The 17436-nt window shown below is 39.1% G+C and overlaps 1 protein-coding gene across 7 annotated transcripts in view; it reads right to left on the bottom strand.

Moving 5' to 3' along the window:
* Cbfb (core-binding factor subunit beta) overlaps positions 1 to 14370 on the bottom strand; it is a 51312-nt gene extending 36942 nt beyond the window's left edge. For 2 of the 7 annotated variants that reach the window (XM_063247477.1, XM_063247476.1), the window contains exons 1-3: positions 14003 to 14359; positions 13698 to 13784; positions 6589 to 6705 (exon numbers count right to left, since the gene is read on the bottom strand). In XM_063247477.1, coding sequence (XP_063103547.1) covers positions 6589 to 6705; positions 13698 to 13784; positions 14003 to 14080 — 282 coding nt within the window. In that variant the 5' untranslated portion in view covers positions 14081 to 14359. Of the gene's footprint in view, positions 1 to 6588; positions 6706 to 13697; positions 13785 to 14002 lie in introns of all 7 variants that reach the window. The other 5 variants (XR_010047007.1, XM_063247475.1, XM_063247479.1 and 2 more) reach the window with 5 other exon arrangements.
* Between the last annotated feature and the right edge of the window lie 3066 nt (positions 14371 to 17436).

The following is a 17436-nucleotide window of genomic DNA, read 5'->3' as shown; positions in this document are numbered from 1 at the left end:
TTTTTTTTTTTTTTTTTTTTTTTTGGTCTTTTTGAAACAGGGTCTTGCTACAAGGTTGGTCTCAAACTTGCAATGACACTCCTGCCTTGGCCTCTATACCCAGCTTAATAGTCTAATTAAATCAAAATCTAGCCAGTGGTGGTGGTGTGCACCTGTAGCACTGAGGAGGCTGAAGTAGGAGGATCCCCACAAGTTTAGGGCAAGCTTGGGCACCACAATGAATTCAAGGCTAGCCTGAACCTTGTTTTTAAAAACAAAGAAATCTTTAAAATCTGGATGTGACCAGCTAGTTGTTTCAGTTTCTCTTGGGAAAAAAAAAAATCACACTCCAAAGCTTTACTACAGATAGTTTTCTTTCTTTTTCAGACAGCACCTAACTACGTTACCCAGGCTGACCACAAACTTGAGATCTTCCTGCCTCAGTCAGTCTTAAATAGCTAGGATTACAGGCATATGCCATGCCAAGCTGTTATTTTTTATTTGGAATGACCAGGTTATGTAAAAATGAAGAGGAATTTCTCAAAGCTAACACCAAGGAGTCTTATAACCTGGAAATTGGAAATTATGGATGGTATATAAACAGACATAATACTTACTTTGGGACAAAGATGTTGCAGGTAAATAAGCAAAAGGCTGTGAAAGAAGCAGAATTGAAGACTTTTGGAAAAGACTATTTAAAATAAGATGTAAAAACTAATTAATTAAGATTTAAACTGAGTGTGGTGGCACAGCATACAACTCCAGTACTTGGGAGCCAGCCTGAATTGCATAAGACCCTGACTAAAAAAAAAAAAAAAAAAAAAGACTTCATCCTTATTCATTAAAATGAATGCTATAAAACTTTCTCTGCTATTCTAGCTCATAAAATGAGTGATTTAAAAAGTCACAACCTATCAAAATTTTAAATGGTATTTAGTAACACTTTATAACTACTTCTCAATATCTGATATTAATGTTGATGGTCTTATCAATTAAAACCGTAAGTCATTAAGTAGAAATGCAACTTTTTGAAATACAGAAAATACAGATTATATTAAAAAAATCTGACCACTCAAGACTAATAATCCATCTGAAATAAAAAGTAACTGGAAATAGATCCCCTAAGAGGAAACATCAAAGAAAGAAAGAGTTGCTGGGTCCATAAAATTTTAATTTAAGAATGATTTAAATTCCATTAAGTTGCTTTTTCCTTGTCTTGTGACAGTTAAATTAGAGGGAAACAGCTTAAGGAAGAATTCAGAACATTTTGGCTGTCAGGGTTTATAATACACTAGGATGACCACTTGGGAAATACGTAATGTTCCAATGAAATACAGTCTTAAGTAAAGTTTACTGAAGGTATACTACAGCATCAAAATGCCATCATTCAGTTATATATAATCTCACCCAACAAAACTGTCAAATAACCTAACTTTGGATAAATGCTTATAACTTAAAACACATTGTTTGACATATGTTGGCACCTTATTTAATCCTCACATAAGGTACACGATGAGAGCTAGTATTCTGATTTCCATTTACAGGGACAGGAAATATTATTCTTTGACTATTCCAAAGTTGTTCTTACTATACTGTATTATGTTAAATCTGAGAAAGACCCTCAAGAGGCAATGCAGATAGCTTACTAGACACCTCAGAGCAGAAGTTTGAAACATATTTCCAAGACAGAAAATAAAAAGTACCTATTTATGGTTACTCATCCATTAACAGACATTTTTAAAAGATTCCTGGTTTGAAAATATTCCTATAACCACATAAGCAAAAGAATGAAAAAAAGGGTCTAATTTCCATGGATCCACTTTCTTAAGCCATAAATCCTATTTCAAATAAAATATGATGGAGTGTTTTTGTTTCCTCTTTATTAATATTTTAAGTTTTCCTAAATTTACTAAATTTAAGTGGGCATTACAGTAGCTGGCCCCTAAAATGGCCCCAGTCATCCTGGTCTCCTGGTATTTACACCCATGTGTAGTCCCCCTCCCTACTAAGTGTGGGCTAAATTTAGTGAACAGCTTCTAATAAATAGGAGAAGATGCAAGTGACTGAGAAAACATAAAAAGCATGGTCATTTCATTCTTTTTCTCTCTATAAAGGACACACCCGAGGAACTGATAAGTGAGCTTGGAAGTGGGTCTGCTGGCTCTTAGTCACATCAGAGACTGCACAGCCCCAGTCAACAGCTTGATTGCAGCCTCATGAGAGACCATGAGCCAGAATCGCTGAGCCATACCACTCCCAGATTTCTCTAAAAGGAATGTGAAAGAACATTGGGGGGGGGTGTACAAAAACATTAATTATAGTTAATTAAAATAGGATTCATATGACTGCATAAATTTGTAAAAAACAAATTATACAGTAAAATTGGATGCATTTTGTTGAGTATAAATTATATTATACTTCAAAAACTATTTTTAAAAGGCCACTAATTTTTTTTCCCCCTATATTCCAAGGTTTCACTATATAGTCTGGGCTGGGCCTTGAACTCACAGCAATCCTCCTGCCTCAACGGGAATGCTGGGATTATAGACATACTCTACCATTCCCAGTTAGGCTATTAAAATTTTGCAGATAAAGAGTCATTTATGAGAGTAATATCTTAGCTTTAGAAGTTAAAGGTGAAGAAACAATGGCTGCAAAAATAAGTTACCATCAGAAATTCATAGATCAGCAGGGCATGGTGGTACACACACCTGTAATTTCATTCCTCAGAGGCCGAGGCAGAAGGATTGTCAGTTCAAGGCTAGCCCAGCCAGTAAATTCAAGGTCACCAGAACTAGACAGGAAGAGCTTATTAAAAAAAAACAAAAAACAAACCACATGCCTAGTGATGGAGAACTTTCTAGACACTGAGTGGCTAAACTGCAACACGAAACCTACTTATTTGCAAAGTGTCAACACAGCAGTTAAACCTGAAATAGTGAGATTTTAGTTTAGAAAAATATAACTCACACATGAACATCGTTTGTCTTAAAAGAAAAACATAATGACAGAGCTTTACACTGATATAAACAGCTTTTTATTGAAAAATACAGGATTGCACTTGTGTGTTTTTGTGTCCTCTTATCCAGTGCTCAGATGCTGGGGCAATTTTGGGGTCGTATGCCAACAGAGAGAGGGTTTTGCGTGGCCACTGCAGCACTGGTGCCAGAAGTTTGCCCCACTGTTCCAGACTGACCAAACCTGCACCCTGCTTCATCGGCTACTTCAGAAGACGGCAACCTCATACTTCTAGTTGTTTACTCAGAAATCTGGAGTCATTCTTAACTCCTTTATTCTTATATATCACATTCAATCCATAAACAAATCCTGTCATCTTTATCACAAAACACATCCACTTCACACTTATTTCTACTCCTACCACTCTTCTCTAGCCAAGATTGCTGCAACAGCCAAACAGGTCTTCCTGCTTCACTCTTGCCCTTTACAGTCTGTTTTCAAGCAGAAGCTAGACTGATCCTGTCACAACTTGACACATCCGCCTACCCAAAGTCACCTTGCTTTTTCAAACTCATAATAAAAGTTCATATCATTACAATGGTCTATTACAGTCACTCAACTGTCTTCTTATTATCCTTGATCTCACTTTCTATTCTTAACTAGTTATATGTCCTGCTTGCTGTTTATCAAATATATAGTGGTTATATCAAATATATAGTGGCTATTTCCTCTACCTGGAACATCTTTCACCCCAGACACTTGCATCATTTTTAAGCTTCCTTCAGGTCTCTGCTAACAGGCAAACTCCTTTACCCATAACCATCCTACTTAAAACCACAATTACAAGGATCGCTGTGGGTCTGAGGCCAGCTTGAGTTACACAGTGAGTGCAAGGCCAAGCTGAACTACATAGCAAGAGCCCGTCTCAAAAAACAAAAATAAAAACAAAAGCAAAAACAAAAACTACAGTTATTAGCCAGGTAAGGAGGGCACATGCCTATAACCTCAGCACTCTGGAAGGCTGAGACTGGAGACTCAAAAATTTGAGGCCAGCCTGGGGACACAGCAATATAATGCAATACAAAGGCCTTGTGTTTATCTCCAATATCACTAAAAAAATGTAAGTATCCCTGCCACTTGATTGTGAAGAAAAATAATCTGCTTTGGTAGGTAATTAAATTGAGAGAACAGGGAAGATGATACTCATTTGGGATCCAATATAAGAAACAGAAAAAAATAATTAACATTTGGGGAAGTTCCTTCAATTTTCTTTGCTTCTAGCCTTAGTCCTGTGGAGACAGAAAACCTAACAGCTATAAAGAGATACTATAAGAAAGGAAGGAAGAGAAGTAAGGACCCCTGAACTGCATAGATGATAAAATACAGGACAGTACCTTTTGCTAAATTTACTGGAAACTGAAGTTAGGTTCACATCTGAAATCCCAGCATCCAAGAAGGCTGAGGAGGAAGAACCGAGGCTAAACCCAGACCAGACAACTCAGTGAGACTTTATTTCAAAATAAAAAACACAAAAAAGAACTGGGATTGCAGCTCAATACAAAGGCCTTGGGCACAATCATCTACAGACTGATTAGTTAACTGGAGTACTATGTCCAATTGCATGCAAGGATTTACTAGTAAGAAGATTGTTTCCTTTTTCTCTCTCCCAACCCTGCACTGAGACACATCCCCAGCTGGGTTTTTTGTTTTGTTTTTGTATTTTTGAGTCAAGGACTCCCCAAATTGCTAAACTGCCTAGGTAGGGCTCCACCTGGTGATCTTCCTACCTCAGCCCTTCCAGAGTGCTGAAATTAGAGGTGTGTACCACCATGACAAGTTCTTGTTTTTCTTGCCTTAAATGTTACCATTCTTGGAATACAGTTCCACTTACTTGTTTGCACACTAAACTGGCTCCCTAGACACCACAAACAAATAGCAGAGATGAATATCAGAAGCCTGCAAAATTGAAAATATTTACTATCTGTCCTTTTATAGAAAAAGAAACTACTAAAATAGATGTTAATAAACAATGTAACATTTTGTAACATTGGTTATAGAACTGAAAAGTCTCATTAGCTTAAGTACATGGATAGTATGTTCTTCAAACTAGTGACCAGATTTCATTAATTCATTCAGGTAAACATACCTTCTAGCAGCACTGACACCCATTTATCAGTTAGTAAATACCTGGAGACTTCGGTAGCATTGAGATGCCAATCTCAAAGTCTAAAAACAATTTAGCATTAAAGCTGACGGGATAGTAAAGCATTTTTGGTTTATGCCTTTCAGTATCTGACCTATCTACATTAAACAAACTCTGAAGGAGTGTTTTTTGTTTGGTTTCACAAGGTCTTGAAATGATACGCAGAGTGGTCAACTCCTGGGCTGAAGTGATTCTTTCGCCTCAGCCTCACAAGTGCTAGCTCTACAGCCATGAGCCGTTGTATCCAGTTGGAAGTGTTTTCAACAAGGAAAAAAAAAAATTTTTTTTAGCCACACATACATGCACCAGATAGACAATAATCTTACAATAACTTCAAGTTTTTCCATAGATAAAAGAATTACCAAATAAATTCCATATATAAAAGAATTATCAATTGGTAAATTTGCTTTTAATCTCCAATAAAGTGAGTTAACACACAAGAAAGCAAATTATTTGCTTATTACATGTTTTTTAAATCTTATAATTTATTTTCCTTTTCCCAATCCAAAGATTAGTTGGGTTGTTACCCACAAAAGATTAAACCTAATTTCATAAAACTAAACAAAAAATTCTTCATTGTATATATCCATGATTAGAAATCCTTTCCTTAATACAGATCTTTTAATTAATGTTTAGACATTTTTACATTTTACAAAAGAACAGATTATATACTTAATACAACACTTAGAAAAGTAACTTACAAAGTTGATAGAAACAGATACCGAAACATACTAGAATTAGAAGACTGAGTATACAATAGGATGTAAAAAATATTTTTTTAAAGAAATTTTAAGTCCCTTTTCAATTTCTTAATCAAAAATCAACCAATTTATTCCTTAAAATTTCACCAATTAATAGAGCCCTCAGCATAATAGTCCTACCAATAATTTTTCTAACTTTAACCTAAACATTTACTTTAAAATTGTTTTCCCAGAAACTTATCCTTAGAATTTTTTATAACCTTATAACTTTTTACATTATTTCCAACTTAAAAGTTTTCAAACTGTTTCCCCCAAAATTAAACTTGTTATATTAAAAGAATTAGAAAGTTACCTATAAATTATTCCTAAATACTATGAATTTTTAAACCAACAGAAATTTTTCCCACTTAATTTTTTTTACAGCTCTATAGTCACACATATTTTTAGTAAGCATAAAACATTTCTAGTCAACATTTTTAAAGGAATTAAATTTTAAATGTTATAGGAAAGCACATTACTTTCTTTATGAGCTTTCTATGTTGAATATTAAATACATGGAATAATGGCATAATTTAGAAGTTTAACTGTGGTTTAAAAAATTATATTACATCCTTGTATCACGGAATGAAACAAATCTCACCATTTGCTGGCATAATCAGATTTATGATCACTAATAATATAAATCACCAGATAACCTCTCATAAAACAATTTCGGAGTATTTTAAGGTGTAAAGAAATGTTTCCTACCTTGCCTGCTTCTCTTTCTAAGTCGACATACTCCCGGCTAGGTGTTTGTCGCTGTTCTCCCTGCCAGCTGGCCGGAAAAAACTGGAGAGACAGATTGGTTCCTGTGGCCACAAAAGCCTTTTAGAAAAATCAATACAAACAGGATCAGGAGCAGGACATTACATAAATTATGCAGGCAGTCATTTATTTTTACATCAGTTTATGTCTTAAGCCAGGCAGCACTAAGAATACTTAAAAGTAAAAAACATGCACTCATCATTTTTCTTAAGTATTAAGTTACAAACATCTGATTCCATTTTGAGGACATTTGCCATTGGTTGCTTAAATATAAAATCAGACATGGAATCAATACTTTCCTTCAGGTCATTTTTTGCTGATGTTACGATCTTGCACTGCTAATGTCTAACCAGAAGCCACTGTCCTTGTTCTTAAAAACTTATGTTTTCAAATGTAAAAGTCACTTATGTTCTAAAGATTTTGAATTTTAAAGCATATCACAATTAAAACTTGTATGAGACATTTGGATTTTTCTTGATTTCTCCTGATCAAGGAAATCATGATGATACGTAGCACATAAAAAATGCAGTACGTAAGTGCATTTTTAAGCTTATGCTTTAAAGTGTATGTTAAAAAAAAATTGCACACGGGAATGTCTTTCCTGTGCACATTGGCCTGGGATGTGACAGTACTGTTCTTAAAAAAAAAAATACACATTTTCTACTATGGTTTTTACCTTAGACGAAATGAATGACTCTAACAAAAGCATTAAGTATTCATCTAATATTTATAAAAGATTCAAATGGTACAGCTTAAAAAAGATGAATCTAAAACCATTTCAATAAACTATTCTATGTAGCCCCTGAGCAACTTAACTCTGTATTTTACCCATGTGAAAAACAGAAATAATGCCAGGCATGGTGCCTGTAATTCTAGCAATCTGGAAGGCTGAAGAAAACTACCAAACCCCAGAATAGTGAGAACCTCTCAAAAGGAAAAATAAAGGTCGGAGAATATTGCTCAGTGAGCCGTTTGGTTCAACCCCCAGTGCCACACACACACACACACACACACACACACAAAATCATTACTCTTACTAAGGGAAATTGAAAAGAAAATAAATAAAAAGCATAGCTGAGTTTAATCTCCATTACCACACACACATACATACACACACAGAGATTATTCCTTGTATCAAGGGAAATACAGAAAAGAAGAACATATTAAAAAAATTTTTTTTCATCTAAATATAAATTCTTAGCCAAGCCGGCGCACACTCCTGTAGTATCAGCAGTCTAAGGAGGCTGGTGGGGGGAGAACTGCAAGCTCCAGCCAGCTTGGGCAACTTAGTAACTTAATGGGACACTCTCAAAATAAAAAATAAAGAGCCAGGGATATGGCTCAGTGTGAAGGTCCTGGGTTCCCAGTACTAACAAAAACAAAACAAAAAAACCAACAACAAAAAATGGTAAACTCTTTTGCTTGTACCAGAGAAAGTTTTGTTTGGCTTATTTTGGTAAATTCTCAAGCATCATTTGTTTCTGAATGTAGGGTCTTCATCTAAAAGCAAGAGAGTCACATTTTGCTCAATTTATTTAAAACTATTAACTGAGGCTAGGTCAGGCATGGAGGTGCATGTCAGTGATCCCAGAGCTTGGATAGCTATGGCAAGAGGATCAATCACCAAGATTTCAAGACTAGCATGGGCTATATGGTAAGACCCGCTCTCAAAAAACAAACAAAAGAAAACAAAAAAATCACAAATAGGGCCAGGGATTTAGCTCAATGGCATAAGCGCCTGCTGTGCAAGCCTGGAGTCGTAAGTTCGATCCCCGGTACAAAAAACAAAACAAAACAAAACAAAAAAAAAAACCCCACAAATAAAAACACTAGCTGAAACAGCTATCTACTAACTCCTCTGATGATTAGTAGTTTATCCTTTAAGGGTATACATTTTCTTTTCTTTTGGCAACAGGATCTAACTCTGTAGTCCAGGCTAAAAATGCTTACTTTCTATTTCTGTTATTAGTATAGATATAATTGTCAACCTAACTGCTAAATCTACATTTCTCTTGATAGCACTTCTCTATAATTAGGATATCCTTTTCTCATGGTAGTTTCTACAAACAGAAATTGAACAACGATATTATAACAGTAACCTTTAAAAAAAATCCACAAACTATCAACATAGGTTTTATCCATTAACACTGTTCAAATGGAAAATAGTCTTTGAGAGGGAAAACTCAGTTTCCTAACAAATTGGTATTTGTAAAGTTCTTAGAACAGCACCAAATAAAACCTAAGTAAACATTTGCTGAATAATATAAAAGAAATAACTTTTGCCAGGGATACAGCTTAGCAGCACAGTGTCTGCCTGACAAACATGAGGTCACCAGTTCGATTCCTGATACCAAAAAATTTTTAAAAAGAAAGCAATAATTTTAGTCTCCCTGTATGAGGTTCTCAATATGCTTCTACAAGCCAGCCTCCAACTCTTGGGTTCAAAGGATCCTCCTAGCTGGACATGGTGGCACATGCCTGTTACCCCAACACTTTAAAGGCTGAGTTAGGAGGATCACACATTTGAGGCCAGCCTGTGCTAAACAGCAAGATCCTTTCTCAAAAAAAAAAAAAAAAAAAAAAAAAAAACCAACAACAACAACAAAAAAAAAGATCTTCCTGCCTGAGACTCTTCAGGAGTTATAACCAAAGGCACATGCCTGTACATTTGGTTTAGAAGAAGTCATTTTAGGCTGGGCATGGTGGTGCACATCTGTAATCCCAGCACTCTTGAGGTTGAGGCAGGAGGATCGCTGCAAGTTTGAAGCCAGCATGGGCTACAAAGTGAGTTCAAGTTAGTCTGAACTGCACTGCAAAATCCTGTCTCAAAGAGACCAAAAAAAAAAAATAATTCATTTGGAGATTAGACAGCTGTCATTTTCAGTCTAACATAATGATTCTCAAAGCACACTGGTGTCAAATAAGAGATTCAGCCCCTAAACAAATGTCCTACCTTAACCCTCAAAGGCATGTTTCCTCAGTATTGTGTTCACCTTCAGTGGACCCTATGGGCTCTGGGCTGAGTCGCTCTGCAGATCTTGCTGCCTTACCTGCTGTTCAAATGCCAATCTCAAGAGAGATTTCCTGCTTTACCACTTCATACCCGTTATCTCATCAAGATTCCAGTCTTGAAAGAAAAAATGGCAAAAACTAATCATACTAGAACAGCATTTTCTTCCTTGTTTTTTGAGACTGGTCTCACTGTACAGTTTAGAATGGCCTTGAACACACTATATAGCCCCGGCTGGTCTCAAACTCACAACAATCCTCTTGCCTCAGCCTCCCAAGTGCTGGGATCACAGACAAGAGCCACTATGCCTGGCAAGCAGCATTTTTCAAACACAGCTGATTTTTTTTGCGGTGCCTGGTGAAACCAGGGTCTTGCCCTTGTAGGCAAGCACTCTACCACTAAACTCCATCCCAGTCTGAACTTGTTTTTTAATATAATGCCTACACATACACAAGAATAGTGAAAATTCCTCTTGGAAATATTAAATGGCACACTGATATAATATTTGTATGTAAGATTCTCAGGTTGTCCTAACTATACTTTGCTTTATTAACTTATAAAATGACACACTTTATGCCAACCCCATATATTTTTTACTATTCAACTGTCAAGATTAAAAACATATATAGAAGCCAGGCATGGTGTTAGCTTGTAAGTCTAACATTCAAGAGCCTGCAGCAGGCAGACTGCCACATGTTCTAGGCCTGGCTGAGCCACATAACAGGTTCGAGGCTAGCCTGGACTACACAGTGAAATCCTGTGTGAAAAACATAAAAACCATAAACCAAAAAATCAAAAACTAAAAAACAAAAGACAAAAACAAACCACAGTAAATATTTATTAGAGCTGGCATGGTGGGACAGACTGTTACCCCAGCACTTGGGAGGCTGAGGTAGGAGGGCTGCTGTCAGAAGCCAGCCTGGGAAACAGTCAGTTCAATGTCAGTCTGATTTACATGGCAGGACTATGTCTCAAAAAAACCAAACCAAACCAAACCAGAACACAAAAGGCTTAGAATGTAGTTCAGTGTGAAGACCCTGGCTCCAATCCACAGTACCACAAAAAATGTTTTACTCTCCCCATTATAGTAATCAAACTGTGTGTATTTCTATTATTCATGTTGACACTATTTTCTACACTGTTACTACCGTAAAAATTTCACAGAAAGAATAAATCAAATTTTACCAAATGGATTCCACTTCTCATCTAAAGTCATTATTTCATGAGGTGAAAAGCAGTCTTAATTTTATAGTGGACAAAAGTTTTACAACCTTTAAATTACTGTATTTCACATCTAAAGATAAAATGAAATTTTTATTAACCCCAATGTCACATTAAGGAGATACTCAAAATCAAAAGAGGAAAAAGAAAAGCAATTGAATCAAAAGGATTGGCAAATTTTGAGAACTGTATATATTCTTACAGTATGAGACAACTGACAAGAGAAGCAAAATAATGTCTTTTCCATAACAGGCAGAAATCACTTTCCATTTGTGAGCAGTAAGACCAATTTCAGGCAATAAATTATGTAACCTTTACACTGATACTAAAGGCATTGTGTAAAATACTTGTATTCAAAGAAGTGTATCAGAGTATAATCTTTATCCCCTAGCAGTTAAAGTTATTATTTTTTTCTTGTTGGGCTGTTTTTGACATAAGTGTCACTGTGTACTTCAGCCTAATGTTATACATACTCCCTAGCTCTGGTGGACCTTGAACTCATGGTGATCCTCCTGCCTCAGCTTCCTGAGAGCTAGCATAAGTGTATGTTACTAGGTCCATATTTATAATCTAAATAAATTATAAATAATGAACTAAAAAGAAAACTAGAACGACAGGGAAACGTGAAACTCCTTCCCAAATACAGACAGTTAACATTCAACAAAAGAACACAAGCTACTCTCTTAAGTGCGAATCTTACAGAAGTCAACCTACTCCCTTTAACCTTTCATATTTGTCAGAAAATGTATTAAACATAACCTGCAAAAATTTGTGTCATCAGATATTTGGGAGGCCTGGATAGAATGTCTAATTCATACTGGAAAGAAATTAATGACAAACATAGAAATCTGTAAATGTTGCGATATCATCTATACTGCTCCTATACTCTTGCAGCAATACTATAATACAATCAGATATACTGTGGGTTGAATTAGATCTCCAATTCATAATTACACTCCAGAAGTCAGGTATGACAGAAAACACTCTACTGGCTATGCTTCACTAGGTTTCCAGAAAACTTCACCTTTAAAAGACAGTGATGGTATTTTTACCCTTAACATCAATTACTTCCAGGAAAATTCTTTCCTCAGATATACCACTCACCTTTTTTTCTTTTCTTTCTTTTTTCCCCAGTACTGGAGATTGAATCCAGGGAACTCCATACTGAGTTACATCTCTACCTTCCTCCTTTTTTAAAATTTTGACACAGGGTCTCTTTAAATCACTGATGCCCAGACTGGATCTGAATTGTAACCCTACATCCTAACTCAGCCTCCCACAGTACTGGGATTACAAGAGTGTGTCACCATGCCCAGCTCCTATCCACTTTTTGCAAAAGAAAACCTAAAGGATAATACCATTACTGGATTGCTGATTCTTTTTCTATCATTCAGGGATAAAACCCCCAAATACTTGTCTTATGCATTTGAATTATATAACCAGTACAAGTACTCAAGAAACTGGGAGGTGGGCTGAAAGAATGAATTTCTTTCATAACATGCAGTAATGACCACATATTCTACAGCTCCTGATAAACCTAATCAGTATCATTTCCCTTTCTGTCATAACAATTCCAAGAAGCTTTCAATTTTAAATATTAATTGCTCTTTAAAAATAAACCTGAAACAAAATGTGGAGGTGCATGCCTGTAATCCCAGCACTAGGGAGACTGAGGCAGGAAGACTGGCAGTGAGTTCAAGGCAGTCTGAGCTACACAGTGAGTTAAAGCTAGTTGGGAATACATAGTGAGACCTGACCTCAAAAAAAAAAAAAAAAAAAAGACTTTGGTGATGAAAAGGAGAATTTCAATAGGTAAATTAAATCTCAATAAAAATAAGCAACCGGTTATAACTTAACCATACGAAGTTCACAAGAGGAACTAAGACATGAATTTTTTTCAACTCAAGATTTGATGGAAGAGAGGCATCAAATCTACACCTAAAACAGAGGCCTCAAGGAGATCAACTGTGGCAAATCATCTTGTTCTTAGGTAAACTGCAGCACTAACAGGATATATTTAGGTTAGAAAAGAGACAATAATGGTTTCTGATTCTCCTAAGGCTTAATAATAGTCTAAGAAAACTGCACATCCTTTAGCACCTTGCTATAAAGACAATAGACTACTGGAGTAAAGATTATTCTTAGCTATACTGGGAGAGAGTTTTATATATAGATTTTCCAAAGTGTAGCTTGTAAGAAACAAACTAGCCTGTGAAGCATAATGACACATGCTTGTAATCCCAGCACTGTAAGAAGCTGAGGCAAGATTACAAATTCAAACCCAGCCTGAGGAATTTAAAGACTCAGCCAGACCTTGCCTCAAATTAAAAACTAAAAGGCGCTGTTAATGTAGCTTGGCACGCAGGCCCTGAGTTAAATCCCGAGTATTAAAAAAAAGAATAAAAATTAAAAGAAACAAATTGTCTCTGATCGCAACTGATTTTTCTTAAGGGCTGTTTTCTTCCTATGTGTACCCTGAACCCTGATCGCTGTCACACAACCCATTCAAGACCTCTACTTGTTTACTTTGTTTGGCTTGGGTTTTAGATACACTAGTGGTCAACCTATCCACTATGCCGGCTCTGGGAAACCCGAGCCACTGCGGCGGGGCCACAGGAAAAGCGTGACCCGCGAGGACCTGCACGCCGGCCTCTGGTTTTCGCCTTTCGAATACCGAGTAGGAAGTGAGACGGCACCCGCTTAGTTCCGGGAGCCACGGCGTCCGTGGCGCCGTCCGGAACCCGCCAGGGCCGCGCGGCCCCCGCGCAACAAGTGATCCGCGCGCGCTTCGCTTCTGGACTTCCCAGCCCCGCCGACTTACGATCTCAGAGCGGCCGTCGCGGCAGGCGTTCTGGAAGCGCATCTGCCGCTCCTCATGGGGCCGGTCCCTGAAGCCCGTGTACTTAATCTGCAAGGAAGAGACGGCCTGAAATCAAGCAAATCCGCGCCCCCGCCCCGCGCGGCGCCGATAAGGACCAGCGGAGTCTGCGGGCGGTGGCCGCCCCGGCGAGATTGCCCCTCCGCCGCACACCAGCCCGGCTTCGCGCGGACCGCGCCACCCAAACTTTTCTCTGCCCGGGCCCACTCGGGACGCGCCGCGGCCTCCGCGCCACCCGTCCGCCTCACCTCACACTCGCGGCTCAGCTTCCTGAAAAACTCCTCGTTCTCGAACTTGCTTCTCTGGTCGGGCACTACGCGCGGCATCTTCCCGCCCTGTGTCCGCGCCCGCCGGCCGGGCTCCGGGCTTGCGCGGGCACCCGCTGGCCGGCTCGCGCTGACCGACTGACTGCCCACCCGCGGCGCCCGGACTCCCGCTTCTCTTTGTTTAGGGCGCCCGCCCGCGTGGGCTCCCGCTCCAGGGAATCTTGAGGTGCCGCCGCCCGCTCGAGCCCAGCCCAAGCCGCCGCTACCGCCTCAGCCGTTGCCTACCGCCCGCGCAGACCCAACTCTCGCCGCCCCCGGCCGCCACCGCCGCCACTTCCTCTCGCCGCCCACCTCGTTCACTCGCCCGCCCGCCCCGCCCCCGCTGGCCCCACCCCTCCTTCTCGCGAGCCCGCCCGCCTCAAACTCCAGCAAACAAGACGTACCATTCACAACTCCATGGCCCGCGCCGCGCATGCGCTACCCGCCGACTTGCGGGGCGTCTGGGTTACAAGGCACCAAGGCTGCTTCCGCAGAGCAACTCCCTTCCTTTCTTGCCTATCCGCGGGCCACTCGTGCAGTGTACGCCTATCCTTTGGGGATCCTCCTGCCTTTTGGAAGCTGAGAGTGGCCCCTGCATGTCTTTTCTTCTGTCCTTCCGTGACCATCTGGAACTTCTGGACTTCCCAGCCACTGGGAGTAACCCCATATTGTTTCCTGAAGGCAAAGAAACATAAAGCCTTGAAGACTTTGCATTCCCAAACCCACGGGGAAGAGTGTAGACTGTGTACATTTAAGATCAAAGGTGAAAGCAGGTCAATACAAACCACATCGTGGTGGGAAGGCAGCTGTTGGAGTAGGAGTGGCCTTAAACGGAATCCCGTATAGCTTGCCTGCCTGCTGACTGGGACCTTAGACAAGTGAACTGCTCAACCTCAGATTCCTAGTTTCTAAAATGCAGAGGCCCATAGCTCATTGTGTGAGCATTACAGTCTTTATGTAGGCCTAGCGCATTTTGTGAGTCTAAATAAATTTTGAGTTTCTAAAGAAGTTAAACTGGGCTTATTGGCACACTCTTGTTATCCCAGCAGACGGGAGGTTAAGGAAGGAGGATCGCAATTTCCACCCCAGCCAAGCCAATTTAGCGACTTCACGAGACTATCTCAAAATAAAAAAACAGAATGTAGCTCAGTGTTCAATCTCAAGTAGGGCCAAAGGTGGAGGTAAATTATATTATCTATCTCTTGCCAGTCCATATGTTTACCGGAACATGTAATCAAATCCACAAAACAATATCTACAAGTTCTAAGGAAGTCATTTAGCCTGAGCTAGAGAAAATCTGACACTAGGTTTAAAGACAGTTGGTCAAAAATAAATCCTGATCTTTAATGTTCCAGTTTATGAAAAACTCAGTGCAAGATGGTCAGTAGTGACACACACTTGTAATATCAGCACTCTGGGCAGCTGTGGCAAGAGGATTGAAATTGGAGCCCATCCTGGGCAATTTAGTGACATGGCAAGATCCTGCCTCAAAAGAAAAGAAAATTTAAAAGGCTTGGAATGTAGCCGAGTGGGAAAGACCTGGGTTCAATCTCCAGTACTGCAAAAACAACAACAACAAAACCACCTCAGCCCAAAGATGGCAAAGAGGAGCAGACTCTGATTGGTACTACCTGGCCAGACTGTAAAGGATTGTGAAAGTACACCTAAATTCACAGGAATTAGTTCCAAGTTCAACTGATAATGCCTGCCTGAGTGCAGAATTTCACAAAATTTCCCATACCCATTCAAATCAATCTGTTTTACAGATGTGGAACTGAGCTAGGATAACCAACAGTCTTGGTTTGCTAGTGACTGTTCTGGTTTTTATGATGAAAGTCTCATGTCTCCCAAGAAACCACTCAATCTCTCAGGAAACTGGGAACCTTGGGACTGCTCAAGTTTGAGTTTTTCCAGTAAAGTTAAGCCTGTAGGTTAGCTGGCCAAGATGGCACAGACGTGTCCCAGCTTCTGGGGAGGTGACTCAGGAGCATCACTTGAAGCCAGGGGTTGGAGAACAGCACGGACAGTATGGCCAGATTCTGTCAGAAAGAAAAAAGAAAGAAAAAGAAAGAAAAAGAAAGAAAGAAAGAAAAAGAAAGAAAGAAAGAAAGAAAGAACTTTTATGGACATATTCCTCACTAGCAAACCTAGAATCAGCTTCTTCTTAAGACATAATCCTCTGACCAACATTAAGACTGTGTAAACAGATAGGAGGGCTATAGAGATGGATTTCAATGACACTATTGGTAGATCTTCAGCTATTTCAGAATCTTCTCCTCAGGCCTCTTTCAATTGAAAGTGATGGAAACCTAGTTCCAATAAATTTTACTTGGTTTTGTTTTTTTGGAGATAGGGTTTTGCTATGCAGTTCGCCTGGACTTGAACTCACTTTGTAGTCCATGTTGGCCTTGAACTCACAGCAATCCTCCTGCCTCAGCCTCCTGAGTGCTGAGATTACAGGTATGCACCAGTATACCCAACTAAACTTTTACCTAAAAGGATCAATCTTACTCACATACATCAGAAAAGGGGACAGATGAACATTATCCCCAGATAATACTTTTTCTTTTCCATTTCTCCATTTTTCCAGAGAATTAAGTCTCATGGAGACTTAATTCTCTGCGTCTCTCTTGGATGACATTCATTTTTTTGGCAAAAGTTGGAGCCACTTTCTTCTTTATCTTTTCATAAAATTACTGCAAAGGACCTTCATTACCCCCATTCCTGGTCACACATCCTCCCTCTGCAAAAACTTCATGTCCAGCTCAATGTGGATATGATGTAGTGATATTATTGTTCAACTTACACATATGCTCTCCTATTAAGGACTTGTGGTTGGCAGTGTCAGAGAGAATCTGATGGTGAAAGATGGAAAGAGAGAATTATGGTTTTCCCAGGAGGAGGGAATAGAAGTGCATTATGAGCCCAAAGAAGCTTGTATCAGCGGCATGCAAAGAATGCTACCTGTGTATGGCTCCATAAATGTTCCGGTCAAACTGGTAGAAAAATTCCACACCAGCAAAATGCAGAGAAAACCAGCTTTAGAAATCTGCAACTTATGTTGGGAGGTAAGTGAGGCAGTCTGTATTTCAAAATATCAGGGCAGGGAGATTTAGCTCAACAGTAGAGTGTTTGCTTAGCAAATAGGAGACCCTGGGTTCAGTCCTCAGATCCCAAAAATTTAGGGAGAAAAAAAAAGAGACCAAGGCAGAACTAAGTTACTCATCACTCATAAAGAGTAGAAGCCTTTATTTATTTGATACTTTTGCTCAAATCTTCCAGTCCAGGTAAGAAGACCTTTGGGCACTAGGACAGCACTACCATTGTTTAAATGAGAAGACAGTGATTTTCCTCTGAGTCAACAAAAGACTGTGGAA

The sequence above is a fragment of the Cavia porcellus genome, unplaced genomic scaffold, assembly GCF_034190915.1.
Source record: "Cavia porcellus strain 051 isolate PalLab524CR breed Dunkin Hartley unplaced genomic scaffold, mCavPor4.1 scaffold_4, whole genome shotgun sequence".
Lineage (NCBI taxonomy): Eukaryota > Metazoa > Chordata > Mammalia > Rodentia > Caviidae > Cavia > Cavia porcellus.
Note: the sequence above shows the minus strand (reverse complement) of the source record. Positions and strands in the feature narration are given on the sequence as shown.